At 39.9% G+C, this 15,889-nt stretch overlaps 1 protein-coding gene across 4 annotated transcripts in view; it reads right to left on the bottom strand.

Annotated features, from left to right (window-relative positions):
• Positions 1–790: 790 nt before the first annotated feature.
• unkl (unk like zinc finger) overlaps positions 791–15,889 on the bottom strand; it is a 171,989-nt gene continuing 156,890 nt past the window's right edge. For all 4 annotated transcript variants that reach the window (XM_038820635.1, XM_038820636.1, XM_038820637.1 and 1 more), the window contains 3 exons: positions 14,608–14,810; positions 11,297–11,554; positions 791–8,635 (listed from right to left, as the gene is read on the bottom strand). In XM_038820635.1, coding sequence (XP_038676563.1) covers positions 8,480–8,635; positions 11,297–11,554; positions 14,608–14,810 — 617 coding nt within the window. In that variant the 3' untranslated portion in view covers positions 791–8,479. The remainder of the gene's footprint in view (positions 8,636–11,296; positions 11,555–14,607; positions 14,811–15,889) is intronic.

Genomic DNA, 15,889 nt, shown 5'->3' with positions numbered 1-15,889 from the left:
CTTACAACACCAAGTTAAAGTCCAACAGGTTTGTTTTGAATGACTAGCTTTTGGAGCACAGCTCCTTCATCAGATGAGTGAACCTGATGAAGGAGCTGCGCTCCGAAAGCTAGTGATTCAAAACAAACCTGTTGGACTTTAACCTGGTGTTGCAAGACTTCTTACTGTGCCCACCCCAGCCCAACACCGGCATCTCCACATCATGATCACCAAATCAGATTATGTAATCGTTCATCTCATTGTAGGAACTCACTAGGCTGATTTGCTGAATAAACAGAATGAAAATGTTTGTTTATTGATTGATATGCGAGGCAGTGATTTTTGTGTAAATACGTCATTCTTTACACCTACAGCCCAACTAGAACAGGAACTTGCCACATGAGGGACTGCGTTGCAAGCCTGACCATAACTTGCTTCTTAATGCTAATATCTCAAATTTAGAAAAGGAACCTTTACAGCAGGTCCAACCTTTCATACCAGTCAAGCCAGATTGAATGAAACCATTAATGTGTGTCAAGTTATGGGCTATTTTTGAGTTGATTTGCAGTATGGAGACAAGAGGACCTTGTTAATACTCAATTATCCTGACCCCTGAATTTCTAGATTCAACAATTAATACTGCATTAAAAACTGGGGCAGCTAGGTAAACCCCAAAATCCACTGCAAGAAATGGTAGTTAGAGAATCAGAAAGTAGAAATGAAATTACATCAAACTTCAGTTTCAAAAGGTTGTAGACGGGAAGGGAAGTCTGGGAGAAAAGAAAAGGCAAGCAATTAATATAATGGAATATTTTGAGGATCAAAAATTATTTTAATTCCCATATTGATAATAAAAATAATTCCATGAATTCTGTAAACCACTGCATAAATGCTATAGTGTAAAAATTTTAAGTGTTAACAATTTAAACAATGAACTAGAGTAAAATGATTATGCATTTATAAATACCTTCTAAAAGAACATTCCATTCAAATCGCCATTCTGTTTGTGTACACTCACCTAGACCGCATACAACAGGCTTCCATAAATTAATAGACAAAAATGAAAGAAAAAAAATTCCCATAATATTCAATTAAGGTCTTGTTTTGACCACACAAAAAAATTAATATATCAAGACAATATTTCAGAAATTTTTAAACACTAGTTAAGATATGAGCTATTCCACGTCAATACATAAATCACGGAGTCAGGGATATGTTACTATTGTAATACATTTTTTTTGCCAGTAATGTCATTGAATTCTTGCACCTCCCATGATTTTTCTTGAATGTCAAAATTTCCAGGAGTACCCAGTGGATGAAATACTTGGTTACAGATCTGAATTAATGTTTCACTGGTTTGGCTGTACACTACCCGTGCAATGACATCTGAAATTAGTCAACTTATTATGCCCTGTGATAAAACAATGCTGCAAGAGACATACATTATTAAGAGTAAAATGGGCAGGGGCTTATTAGGTTTTTGTTGTATATGAATAGGTGATATGCACAGAAACTGGCACAACTGCTTGGTTGCTGGATTCTTCCAACAGCTCATCTTTACTGTTGCCCAGTCATAATACTATCCCCTTTCAGTGAGCTTCCTAGATAAACATATATAAATGCAGCTTGGCTTCCATAGAATGCTTTACAAACTCATGACAGATTGTTCCTTTTACCCTGAGAAAATAGTTTTTCCTCCTGTTTCATTGCTCTTCCCAGGCTGAGGAACTTGCATATAAAGAATCTGAAAGTGTGTTCACATAGAAACCATCCCCATGAAGAAATTAATTATTTTCAAAAGGTGATTTAAAGATCTTAAGTCTAAAATAATTTTAGTCTATACTTGTCCATTAGTAGACTTGTTTAAGTGCTTTGATGATATTTAATCACAGACTCAGTGTCTCAGTCACCATCCATCACATCTACCTTCTGCCAATGACTAAATGTTGAATCCCTGTAGTAAAACGTTACAAACACTGAGCTAAAATAAATGCAAAGCTCAAATCTTCAAGGATTTATTGTTGGCTTATGACCTTAAAAATTAGAAGCTGCTCAGGCCAGTGTTGGGTGAAAAGCACACTGCCAGAAGTTCTTAATTTTTTGCACATGGCCAATGGTGAAGCTTAGCATTTATAAGTTTATAAACTTGATCAGATATAACAATTTAAGTTTGCCCTGTAATCCTTAAAGTAGTTTGGTGCTGCAACTGTCACAGAAATACAAGATTTTATTGAACATGGCAGCAGGTTATTTCTGTAGTGAAGCATTAGCTAATGTATTACAGCAAACGTGTCTTGGGGCACACTCACTGATCAACAATAAACCATATCACTCAGCAAGAGTTCAGGTTTATTCATATATTTAAGTGCAGTACCCTTGTTGACGGCTATTGGGCAATCTGAGAATAGGCAATGAATTGTCGCGCAGGGATAATAATAGAACCATAATTAACTACATGATACTTGTGGAATTACCCACCAAAAAGGAGCACCACAAAGCACCAGGTTCATGGGAAAGAAAAATATCTATGGAGTCACAAGAAAGGGCTGTGGCATTCAACATAAATTGGAACGGGTCACTAGGTCCTTTTCTCTTGCAGGTCCATTAATTGTGAAAAGTCAATCAGCTTACTAATGGAAATAAAACCAGAAAATGCTGGTTAAACTCAGCAGGTCTGGCAGCATCTGTGGAGAGAGAAACAGAGATAACGTTCCAAGTCTGTTGCTAGTGGAAATGCCATCTGGTAAATCACACCAGTGAAATTTCAGTAACGCATCTGTAAATGTCCATTGATTGAAAAATAAAAGAGCCAAGCGGTCTTCTCGAATTGTGCAAAAATTTTGCTCCACCCTGGAAGCAGACACCCAACACTTCACTGCCGTGCAGGGGGATAGTTTATATACAAACACACCTTCAGTAACTTCACACACCCGGGAGAGATTAATTTCAACCTGTTGTACAGCAAATGACAAGCTACTCACTATGGGAATTTCAGCAATTCACTCGTTACCACACTGCATGTAACCACACCACCTTCCCGATTCTAAATGATTGGTTCTAAAATTTTAATCTGTTTATTATAAAGGACACCAAGTGATCTTCAGATATCTCCCTTTGAAATATTTTGTAATATTGTTGGACCGCTATTAATTTTATGTAAAATTATTTATCGGGGAAGTATTTGGCATCTAATAGTTTTGAATGATTTTTAAGGCAGTTTTGGAACTTGTAAATTTATTTCTAAATGCTCTTTTGCTGACCATTTACAATTTTGTACTGGTTTGGCACCATTCATGATAAGTATTTCCTTTGAGTTAGTTATGTGCATATTTCACATTTAATATCTACAAGGGAGAATGCAGTTAAGAAAAATGAAATTTAATCCATAAATAAATTTACTTTTCACTAGAAAAAAAAATTCAAACACTGGTTTACTTAGGAAGGAAGCAGCTGTATAAGTGGTGGTTAATTATTTGGGGATAATTTTGTGTGTCCCAGGATTGTCCACTGCACATTTTCGTTAAGTGCTCTGAGATTGCTTGGGGTGGTTTTTTGGGTTCTCATTTACACAGAAGTTAAAGTGGTGCCAAGCAGTGGGACAGTCAGAAGTGCAGTGTTCCAGTGGGACATTGTGAGGCAGTAGCCCACAGTGCAGGTTTTCACAGTCCCAGATCATTCAATAGCTTATATAGCCATTTTAAAAAAAACATCACCAATGGAGATGCCCAGATTCTGTTCCAATTTACTTTTGTTTCTGCAGAAATAAGGGGGAAATCGCACACAAACCCTGCAAATGCACAAACTGAGCAAACATTCATTTAGACTTGGGTTTCACTTGCACAATATTCTGTTTCTCGTGAACTCTGTTGCTTTAATTTTGACTATAGTGTGAGTGAGCGCTACGCAGAATGAGAGATGAATGTTTGTTTGTTGATTTTGGGTGTATCTACACTATTGGATGAAGAGAGCGCGATGTGGGGATTGACTGCACTGTGGTAAGGAATCTGCAATTTGTATTCAAAAGCTTCAGCAGCTGGGATTTCCAAGAGTTCTCTGCCAGTGCTTGGAGAGCCAGACTGAGTGATCTGACTGTTTACAGCCTAAGTTTATTGCTGCAGTGAAGATGCCAATGTTGGAGTAAATGCATTCTTAAATAACAGAAAAATACTGGATTCAGGTGGGATGACTGAGGCTTGTGGCTCAGACAACTTCTCCAGTAGGTAACAGCTATCTCACCAGGAAGATTCATGCACATTATTGACAAATATAGCCATTTCATTTGCTAGCTCAGATTGTCTGCATTACTTTGAAGCACAGATGAACAAAAACAGATTACTTTCAGAATTGAAGATCTGGAATAGAAATATTTTAAATAAACAAATTTGGACACTGATCAGGGACGTTGTGCATGAATGAGCTTATGGTGTTAGAATAACATCCCACAATGTTCAAGTGGGCAGGGGAGGAGAGCAACAAAATTGCAAACAAACTGACATTTTCAGTTCAGCAAAATATTTACATGTCTTTGGTGTTGGGACATAAAGTAGCAGTATTTGGAAAAGGGGTTGCAAATTCCCCTTCTATAATTGAGAGTTGACTAGATTTTGACCTAAAGTGACATGAATTCTCAATTCTGGTTTAGATTAGCTCTCATTTCCAATTACTTTTGCCTGTCTGGGTTACCAAGTTTGTGAAAAGGGTTTTGGGCTTTGACTAACTTATCAAATATACATTTAGTTCTGCACATCATCCAATAGTGCCACATCCCAGTCCACAACTGTAGATAAAACGTTGATTTGTTTTAAAAAACAAAGTCTTTGTATGATGAATGTGGCAGAGTACAGTACATGCAGTAACGAACGAGCTAGTTTTGTTACACAGTTCCTCTTGAATGCCGACAGTAGTGCACAAGCATTAATATGTAATAGGCTTACTATTAACGTGACAAATTTCAATAGAACAAAAAAAAATCTACAAAATTCTTATAAGCAATTTAACTACGCATTGATGCATATGGCCACTATATTTCTTTTAAAAAACAAAATACCAAGCAAAATTTAACTTCACAATAATCTTGAACAAATGTAAGTAAACCTTGAATTCTGGACTGCTTTTATGTAATGTTGCTGTTTTCCCAATACAATGTACTTTATAACTGTAGAACTTCATACATTCCACATTCTTCTCAAAGTAATGTTAGCAGTCTGTGATCAAAGAGCATTTCATGTAATAAGCTTCATTTTTATACAAAAAAGTGGAATCTCTTTTCCCTTAGAACACAATACAGAATTAAAATTTCTAATTTTGGTCACTGTTTCAGTAATTCTGCCTAGAACTAGCTACCGTTTAGTATTTACATGTCTTGTTAAAACTACAGATAATAATAAATTGCTATACAGAAAAGTTCTTTGGCAAAGACTACATGTGGTCCAGAAGTCCATTATAACTCTTCAGCAAAATGCAGAATGCTTGTTTTTGTGTACATGCATCTCAGCAACAGTTAATATCTCACTGCCTCACAAAAAGAGGGCAGGGGGATCTGTAATTGCAGATTACGTAATAAGTGTATTTACCGAGGCATTTGCATTTTGTTGGGACATTAAAGTTCATGTGCAAACTGAGACAGGACATCAAATGCGAGGAATTCTGTACCCAAACTTCCAAAACTTTGCCCTGATGGAATTGCAGTCTGTGTACCCACAGTAAACTCGTGTGCAAATTACTCAGTTTACTATAAGTAATCCAAATGTTTCCTTATAGCAATGGACAATGGCAGTGTGCTTCATTCACTGACTGTGAAGTTGGTCCTTAACCGTTACATTAAGTTAACTTCATTATACTACAGAGTTACGGGCAACAGACTTTCACACAACATGGACCCAACCTTTATTAGGTTCCCATAAACTTAAGACATAAAAAAATTTGAAAAAGCATTTTAAATACACTTGAAACAGGAAATCAGTTTTAAATCGGCATAGGGGTTTTGAATTGGTTACATTAATCCATCAACTAATACACCAATGGTCTTTGGATACTTGAAATTTTCTTTTTACTCTTTCACGGGATGTGGGCATCTCTTGTTGGGCCAGCATTTATTGCCAGCTCGTCGCAAATTACACTTGAACTGAGCGGCATGATAGACTATTTCAAGAGTCAACCACTTTGTTGTGGGTCTGGAGTCACATGGAGGCCAGACCAGGTAAGGATGGCAGATTTCCTTTCCTGAAGGACAGATGGGTTTTACGACAATCAACAATGGTTTCATGTTCATTATTAAACTTTAATTCCAGATTTTTATGGAATTCAAATTTCACCACTTGCCATGGTAAGATTTCAACCCTTGTTCCCAGAGCAGTACCACTAGGCCACTGCCTCCCCAAAGATATTTTGGGGAACAAAAGTCAAATTATATTTTATAGGCTCATTGAAAATCTAATATTTTCTGATTTAATGTTGCTATTAAAAAGTATTTAAAAATTCAGTCTGTTCTTGCATCAGTTTCTGCTAAGGGAACAAGTTGGGTTGGTGCAAGTTTAAATAGTAGCATTTGTTGTGGCTGCACCATTCATGAAAATAACAATTGAATTTTATGTTGAACTGGACATTTCTAATGTAACATTTCAAATGCTATTTGTATGAAGTGATCCAGCTAGGACCAGAGATCTTCCTTGTTTGCACATGGACTTTACAATGGTCAGTGCTCATTATAAACCCCCCCATTTAAAAATCTCTCAGGTTTGCACTGATTGGCTAATGATATCGCGAACATGATCTATTAACAGTTTCATTCACTCCAAATACAGTTTGCAACTCCACGTGAACCAGTCGTTTATGTATCTTTCAAACAAGTTGGTTTAATTGAACAGTTGGTATCTTCTCATACTAACTAGCAATTCCACATTTTGATGGAAATAATAATGGACTTCTGATACAGAATGACAAGAAGTGAAGACAAATCATTTCAATTAACACAGTAATAGGTCAATTTTTCATTCTTAATTACAACCTGTACATATTATCCTGTTCAGTCAAGTGAGCAGTGTATGTAAAAGAGAGCACAGATTATGCCCTCTGGTGTTAAACATACTTTAAATCAGACAGAACAAGAAACGGTGGCAATTTCAACATCTATGTTCAATATGAGTTCATCCTGAATTTTATGCACTAACTTCTTTACAGTTAGAGAAAGCTGGTCTATGGGTTTGCATTAATTATATATTTAAATATATAGGTGTAAATGTATTTATATATATATATATAATATATATAATCAGTGCAAAGATTTCGCATCAAAGTACCTTTGCCTGACAGACGTTGTTGTTGCAATTTAGGTTTAGGCAAGGCAGAAGGCACTTGGTAACAGTGGCCAGAAATTAGACATTGTCATTTAAAATGCTTACAAGGCTAGGAGTTGCACCAACTGAAGGAAAAAAAAACAATTCATTAAAACTTTCATGATACTAGCTACAAAAATCTCCAACCACATGCTGGTCAATGCAGCTTGTTTCAGAGAAGAAACAAAAAAAAAGACTGGTTCATTTTATTATATAAAATAGCAAACTTCTCTTCAGACTGCTTGTTTGCTCAGATTAGCATTATGTGCCATTATGAAATTGCTGCTGGTTATCCTTTTAAGCATTAAAAGTTTGCACTTAATTTATAAATTGAAAAAAGTAAAAATCCTAGCAAGTTGCACAATACTAATATTTATAATAGTACTTAATTAGAATAGGAAATCTAACAATATTCACTGTACTATGATTTAACAGTAAGAATCTGAATACCAAATATCTATTAACAGGGTTTCACAGTACACATACAAAGCTTTATATTATCACATGTTCTGGAAAAAAAACTACAAAGCAGCTTGAAAGCAATTTATTATAACCTCTAAACAAAAAAAAAAACCCAGGTTAACAAAGTGCGTTACAGGAAATTAAACCTCTTCACATAACCTAGTATTTTTTTTCTTTTTAATTTTATATGTAAAATACTAGAACATAAAAATGCTAAAGCTGCAGTGCTCTGCATGCAATATTCATTGGAAATACACAGCAAGTCGATCCTACACTATGAGTCGGTATCTGAAGTGCCTTAAGTTACTTCAATTTTATTTCTGAATGCATGCAGTAAAGAACCAGCTGTAAACACAGGGCATTTGCAAAATTGATGGAAACTCAGCAACATTGAGAAGCACATCAGTCAGACTAAAGCAAACTGTATGGCTAACGTGCTCAAGAATGGACTGAGTAAGTCACCGATTGACTGGTCCACCAGGATGTGTGTTGTGAGTTTCCCAGGGGGAAAAATAGAGCTTATACGTATTAAAAAATAATTCAGTAAAGAAATACAGACACAAATGCCATATTTTATAGGGTAGGATATACTCACTGCGTAATTTAAAATATTTCCGACATGAGGGGGGCACTACAGCTTCGAATTGTTAGAATAGTGTAGTCGTTCTTCAAAAGGCTAGTCCCATGTACCTAGAATATATTCATCACCAATTCATTACTTTTGTTTTGCAATAGGGACATTCAATTTTGTTAGGTGCACAGTGCTCACAGAGGACATAATGCTGGCAAGGCTGAAGTAATATAGAACGGTCCCGCTCCTGGCATACAATGCATTTCTTCGACTGGAGTTGATAAATTACCTGTTTTGAATGGAAACATAAGATGTGATCAGCATGTAGTGATGTCTTCAGTAAGTTTTTTAAACTCCCAACATTTTTTAACAAATTATGTTTTTAAAAAACTAGTCAGACTGAACTTTAAAAAAAGTTACGACTGAGTTTTTGTTCAGCACACGTTTATACTTTGATACCTTCAATGAATGGTCTATTCAATTACACTCACAGGGCTGAAATTCCCAGCCCACTGTAGGCCGGGGGATGTCAGGACAGATCCCTGATGCATTCCTGCCTCTGGTAGACATTCTTAGGAAGGACTGGGAACTGGGTCAGCTGCCTACTTCAAAGAAGTGCGTTACCAATTTATTCAATTAAAGCCCCTACTTAATGGTCATTTTGTGGTGACACTGCTATATTCCTGCCATAGAGTGCTCCTCTGCTGTGTGTGGAAGCCACCAGCTCATTCAGGGTTGCTTACCAGTGGCAGGCCAGAGAATGATCAGAGACACAGGCTCTGTGTCCAATTTCAGAGTGCAGAGTCAAAGGAAGCAATCCTGCCATGAATAGGCCTGCATTGTGGTCTCTCTACCCCAATGTCCCAACTGGCTTTGGGCCTCTTTAATTCAACAACCTGCCTGCCTTGGGAGTGCCTGCATCTCCCTGTGGGACTGACAACTTGACATCACAGTAGGCCCTCTAAATGGGCATGCAGCCTTAGAAGGCCTACTCAACAGGTTGGCAAGCATGGAGACAGTTAATTGGGTGGCCATATTTGTTGCATCGATGAGTGCCCTGAAGATACGATTGTACTCAGGACATCAAGGTTCTGATGTCCCTTGGAAAATTCAGCTTACCATCTTAACTGCACCATCATCAAGAAGAACACTGCTAGCCTGAGGTTCTGGTCAAATAATGCAGTTGACATAGAAAATTTGACTTATTTTTAAAAACTTCAACAGGTTTCCCCGCACAAGTTTCCCGGGCGGGATTCTCTCAGCCCTGCACCGGGCCGGAGAATCCCCACAACTGCGCCACGCCACCCCGACACGGGATTCTCCGCTCTACACAGCTGGGCCGCCGATTCTCCTGCCCAGATGGGGCGAGCGGCCGCTCTAAAAAGTCAGAGTCCTCCCCCCCCCCCCCCCGTGCCGTCCACACCTGGTCGTAGCCGGCGGGAGCTCGGCACGCAGTGTCGAAGAGGCGGCCTGTTTTGTGGGTTGGGGGTGTGGGGGGGGGGGGGGGGGGGTGTGTGTGTGCTCCGACCGCAGGGGAGGCCTCCGATGGGGCCTGGCCCACAATCCGGGCCCACCAATCGGCGGGCCAGCCTCTGTGGCTGGGGGCCTCCTTTCCTATGCGCCGGCCCGTAGCCCTGCGCCATGTTGTGCCGGGGCCGGCACGTTGAAGGAGGTCACTGAGCATGCGCGTGTTGACGCCGGCGCCACTGCGCATGTCCTCGTTGGCGCCCGCGTATGCGTGGATCCCGCGGCGCATAGTTTGCGCCGGGATCTGCAGCTCGAGCTGTAGGGGCCGGAATTAAACATGGGAGTGGCCCGTTCACGCCGTCGTAAAATGCGACAGTGTTTACGATGGTGTGGACACTCTGCCGCGAGATTGGAGAATCCCCCACCCCCCCAACTCTCACTGTGGTGAAGGCACCAGCCATCATTTTGGACTTCGCTGTTAAGGCTGCTTTTCACATGCATGCCAAGACAGACAGTGCTAGAGGGCTATGCAATCATGGGTGCGATCACAACCAGCAGATATACACCCACACACATTCCACTGATTGGATAGCAGTTAAGAGTGGAAACCCCAGGCTGGTTTCCTTTTCTACTGCAGAAATGAGATGATGAATTGAGCGCTCTTATGGGGAGATTATTCAATTCAGTGCAGAGCAGAATGAAGCTGGGATTTAAAAAATAATTGTTCTTGGGACGTGAGCATTGCTGGCAAGGTCAGTACTTTTATCCCCAAAGGGAATTACAGGATTTTGACCCAACGACAGTTAAAGATTGGAAATATAGTTATAAGTCAGGATGGTGCGCGATTGGGAGGGGAACTTGCAGGTGGTGGTGTTCCCATGCATCTGCTGCCCTTTTCCTTCTAGGTGGCAGACGCGGAGGGCTGCAAGATGCTGCTGAAGAAACTTTGGTGAGTTGCTGCAGTGCACTTGGTAGGTGGGACACAGTGCATCTGTGGTGGAAGGAGTGAATGTTGAAAATGTGAATAATCAAGTGAACTACTTTGTTTTGAATAGTGTCATGCTCGAGTTGTTTTGGTGTTGCATTGTAGGCGAGTTACTCACTTCAGAATTCCTAGCCTCTGATCTGTTCTTGTGTTGAAGGTATTTATGTGCTGGTCCAGTTATGTATCTGGCCATTGATAACCCCCAGGATGTTGATAGTGGGGGATTCAGCAATGGTAATACCGTTGAATGTCATGAGGAAATTATTAGATTCTCTCTTATTGGATTTGGCCATTGTCTGGCACTTGCCACCCATCAGTCCAATGCTGTTCTGATCTTCCTGGCATGTACAGGACTTATTGTACATGGGCTGTGTGCTCTTACACACAGCCTGAAGAATTCAACAGAGCTTATAAATGGAGTGGAGTTTGGTGAAGGTGCCAGTGGTTAAAAATTCTCTATTTCTATTTCCTATGTACTAAATACAAGTTCCAACTCACCCCATCTACAAGGTCCAAATCTGCACGCAATTGACTTTGTATAGAATGAAGCTTTGGTAGTGGAAGCTTGTCTATATCTCCATAGTTTCTAAGAAGGGGAAAATTTGGAGATCGGTATAAAGCATCAAAGTCCTCCTGTAGCTTTTTAAGCTGCTTATCCACTTCTTCTTTCTGTTGTAATACTACTTGCCGGTCAGCATCAGCCACTTTTGCCCTTTCTTTGGACTCTTGAGCTTCCTTCTGCCATGCATCACATGCCTGATAACAGAAACAACATTGTAAACATGCACAGGAAGAAACAGGAGCACACAGTTCCTTTGGACTAATTTATTTATCCCGACAAATGAAGCGATCACATACAACAAGTGCATCATTGAGAAATCTCAATTCACGACCCAGCATACACTTAGTCCCCTACTCTACTCCCTATACACACATGACTGTGTGGCAAAATTCAGCTCCAATTCCTTCTTCAAGTTTGCTGTGTACACGACCGTAGTGGTTCGGATCTCAAACAACGATGAATCAGAGTTCAGGAGGGAGATAGAGAACCCCATGGCAACGAAAACAATCTCTGCATCAATGTCAGCAAAAGTAAGGAGCTGGTCATCGACTTCAAGAAGCAAAGTATCGTACACACCCCTGTCAGCATCAATGGTGCCGAGGTGGTGATGGTTGACAGCTTCAAATTCCAAGATGTACACAACACCAACAATCTGTCTGATCTACCCACGTCGATGCTACGACCAGAAAAGCAACACAGCGCCTATACTTCCTCAGGAAACTCGGCATGTCCACATCGATTCTTACCAATTTTTACAGATGCACCATAGAAATCATCTTAACTGACTAAATCACAGCTTGGTTTGGTGGCACAGCAGCACAGTGGTTAGCACTTTCACTTCACTGCTCCAGGATCCCAGGTTCAATTCCCGCTTGGGTCACTGTCTATGTGGAGTCTGCACATTCTCCCTGTGTCTGCGTGGATTTCCTCCGGGTGCTCTGGTTTCTTCCCACAAGTCTCGAAAGACGTGCTGTTTGGTAATTTGGACATTCTGAATTCTCCCTCTGTGTACCCGGACACGCGCTGGAATGTGGCGACAAGGAGCTTTTCACAGTAACTTCATTGTAGTGTTAATGTAAGCCTACTTGTGACAATAAAGATTATCATTATTAACTGCTCGGCCTAAGACCGTAAGAAACAACAGAGTTGTGAACACAGCCCAGTCCATCATGTGAACCCACCTCCCATCCACTAACTCTGGCTACACCTCCCGTTGCCTTGGGAAAGTGGGCAGCAAAATCAAAGACCCCTCCCACCAGGATTATTCTCTCTTCCATCGGGCAGAAGATACAGAATTCTGAGAACACGCACTAACCGATTCAAAAACCGATTCTGTGCTGTTACCAGACTCCTGAATAGTCCTCTTATGGACTGAACTGATCTCTCAACGCATCTTCTCTACTGTTGTAGCACTATTCTCCGTATGCTTCACCCGATGTCCATGTCTATGTATTTACATTGTGTATTTATCGTACGTCCTATGTTTTTCATGTGGAATGACCTGCCTGGACTGTATGCAGAACAATGCTTTCCAGTACACATGACAATAAATCGAAACCTTGGATACGAAACACTGCATGAGTAAGAATATTGACAAATGCAAAACAATAATAAGGTAGAGACTAAAATTAGATGTTTGGTGATATTCAAAAACTCGAGGTTAGACTTCATTACGTTAACACATGTGTAATTAATGAGGCTGGAGTTATCAAATTGTACTGTACATAAGTTTAGTGATGAAAAGCTTTAATTTGTATGCATTACTGTTAAGTCATTAAGAAGTTTTAAAATTGGCAGCTTAGTGCCAAAATACTGTATTGCAGCTTTCAAAATGAAGATGTGGAGTTTTAGCAAGGGCATAATTGGGCACCAGTGAGTCTAACATTATCAGCTGTTTGGCTAGAAAGATGGCCTGATGGCTAGAAAGATGGCCTGATGGCTAGATGTACCAGGGATTCTGGTCAAAAAGGTAAAAGTTAAGGTTAGTGTGTTATAGGGAAGCCAGAAGCACTTTTTACATTGGTCAAGAATTGCAAATATTTGGTTAGTTATTTGTTATGTTGATACATGCACAGATTTGGGCTGAATATTGCAAATGCTGCCCATGAAAGGGTATAAAAATAGGGGAGCTTCACTATGGTCTCTGTATTTGCCAGGGGATAGCCTTTGTCAGAGGACACTTGCTGGTGATATTTGTCGGGACAGAAAGTTAGGAGTTCGCCGAAGTGCATTTGCTAGGAAGTTCGCACTTGCGTGGAGCATTACCAGTCGATAAGCAATGAGGATTTCCTTAAGAATCCAGTATAAAGATCAGTATTAGAATCCATTATTATGGGTAACGGTAAGAGAAATTGAATAGTCTCCGTTAGTAAGCTGCTTTCAGCTTGAAAAAGAGAGAAGCATTCAGCAAGCATCTGTGAAATGTGCAGTTCCAGCAGTTAAGTTGAACTTGGAAACTAGAATAAACGCTATAAAGGGGTTCGTATGAATGTTAGATTAAGTTGATCAAGTTGAAATCTTAAAGGAAGGCATGAGTCAAGTGACCAGGTTCCAGGAACCAAGAAGGGAAGACTCTAGAAGTCCCGGGATTCATGGAAAGACAGACTGACTTGTTGAACTTGTGTGTTGTGCCATTCCTCCACTAGTGCATTGTTACGTATTGATCTTTGTTATTCATTAAATCTTGTTATTGGCATTCTAAATTAGTAATTGTCCTTTTTGCCAATAAGTTTATACCTCGACAATAATTTTCTTAATCTGAGATTTGATGAGTCCAAATCCCTACATAAATTAAGTCAATTTTTTTGTGACTATAATGTTTGTGTTTAGCTTATTGTCCATCTCTTGACATTATATTTTTTTTACAGTGGATACTGAATGTGTCACATGCAATTCGTGTGATGTAATAGTACAGCACACATCCAAAATCAACTGATAATCAGCAACTTAACTAGACTGGGGAAAAAAGGTCACTCTTTCCATCAAATCCAATCACACAAAGCCTATGCATGGCTACTTCATTAATGGGCTAACCCACTCTGCCCAGGATTTCTTACCAACTCCAATTTGAGTCAAACTGACCCATCTGCAAGTTTATAACCTCAATCTGCTTTTAGATTAGTACTGATCCAATTTCTTTACAAAGGCATCAACTGATTTCAAAACTTATATTTTGTCCATTAATCTGTATATGTCCATGATTCTGCAGGGGTGTGGAAGAGAGAAAGAAAGTTCAATTCGCACATACCTGCTTCACTTGCTGCCAAGAGTCTTCCCACTGTTTTATCTTCCGCTTAGCCTCCTCAAGTTCTCTTCGCACTCTGGAAAGGTCACTACTGCTGGAGCCAGCAGTGGTGGTTGTGGCACTACTACTGAATACTGGAGATGGGCTGGGAGAGAAATTTCCACTAACAAAATGATCCCAGATGCTTCCAGAAACACCATTCAAACCTAATTGGAGGAAAACAGATTTGAGATTAAACAAAGAATTTGGGCATCAAAATGACATACAGCTTCTCACATTATTTTTTGTCCTGTTTTCTCATTCAAGTTTTCTCGGTTTTTCTCTTTTTATTCAGTTTCACAGTAAATGTGTATAGAAATAGGAGGATAAAGCATATGTATGCATGATGGCTGGAAAGGTGCAGGAGAAAGGGTTTTAGATTCCTGGGATGTTGGGATCAGCTCTGGGGGAGACGGAACCTGTACAGGCTGGATGGTTATAGCTAAACAGAGTTAGTGACACTGGTGCGGGTTTAAACTAATTCTTCAGGGGTGTGGGAACCAGGAGGTAATACTAGAATATTAAGGTGCACAGAATACTGGGAAAGACAGTCAGTACTAGTATAGGAAGTAGAAAGTTACTGGTTGATTCAGAGTAAGGGGGGAAAAAATAAAATGTCTAAATTAGTGTTCCTGTAGTGTGCATGTAAGTGAATGTGCAAAATGTGGTCATCGAGATTGGAGAGTTGCAGGCACAGTGGGCCACATGGCAATAAGGTATTGTGGCTGCAATGATGACCTGGTTCAAAGAAAGGCCGTAATGCAAGTTAAATATTCCTGGATACAAGATGTTCAAGAAATATAGGAAAGAAAGAGACCGAGGGTATCCCAGAAAAGTCAGGGACAAATCTATTTGGCTAGAGCTAATGAACAAAACAGGTACAATTACAATGTTTGGCGTAGTCCAAAGGACACCAGCTGTTGAGAAAGATGTAGGGGAACAATTAAAAGAAAAAAATTAAATGTAAAGTACCCAATTCATTTTTTTTTCCAATTAAGGTGCAATTGAGCGTGGCCAATCCACCTACTCCTGCACATCGTTGGGTTGTGGGGGTAAGACCCATGCAGACACGGGGAGAATATGCAGACTCCACACAGACAGTAACCCAGGATCGAACCCGGGTCCTCGTCGCCATGAGGCAGCAGTGCTAACCACTGCGGCACCATACTGCCAGGAGGAACAAATTTGCAAGGAAATTACAGAGAGGTGCAAAATCGATAGTGTAGTTATAAGGGGGAACTTTAGA

Source organism: Scyliorhinus canicula, chromosome 15, assembly GCF_902713615.1.
Source record: "Scyliorhinus canicula chromosome 15, sScyCan1.1, whole genome shotgun sequence".
Classification (NCBI taxonomy): Eukaryota; Metazoa; Chordata; class Chondrichthyes; order Carcharhiniformes; family Scyliorhinidae; genus Scyliorhinus; species Scyliorhinus canicula.
This window is presented reverse-complemented; position numbering and strand designations above follow the sequence as displayed.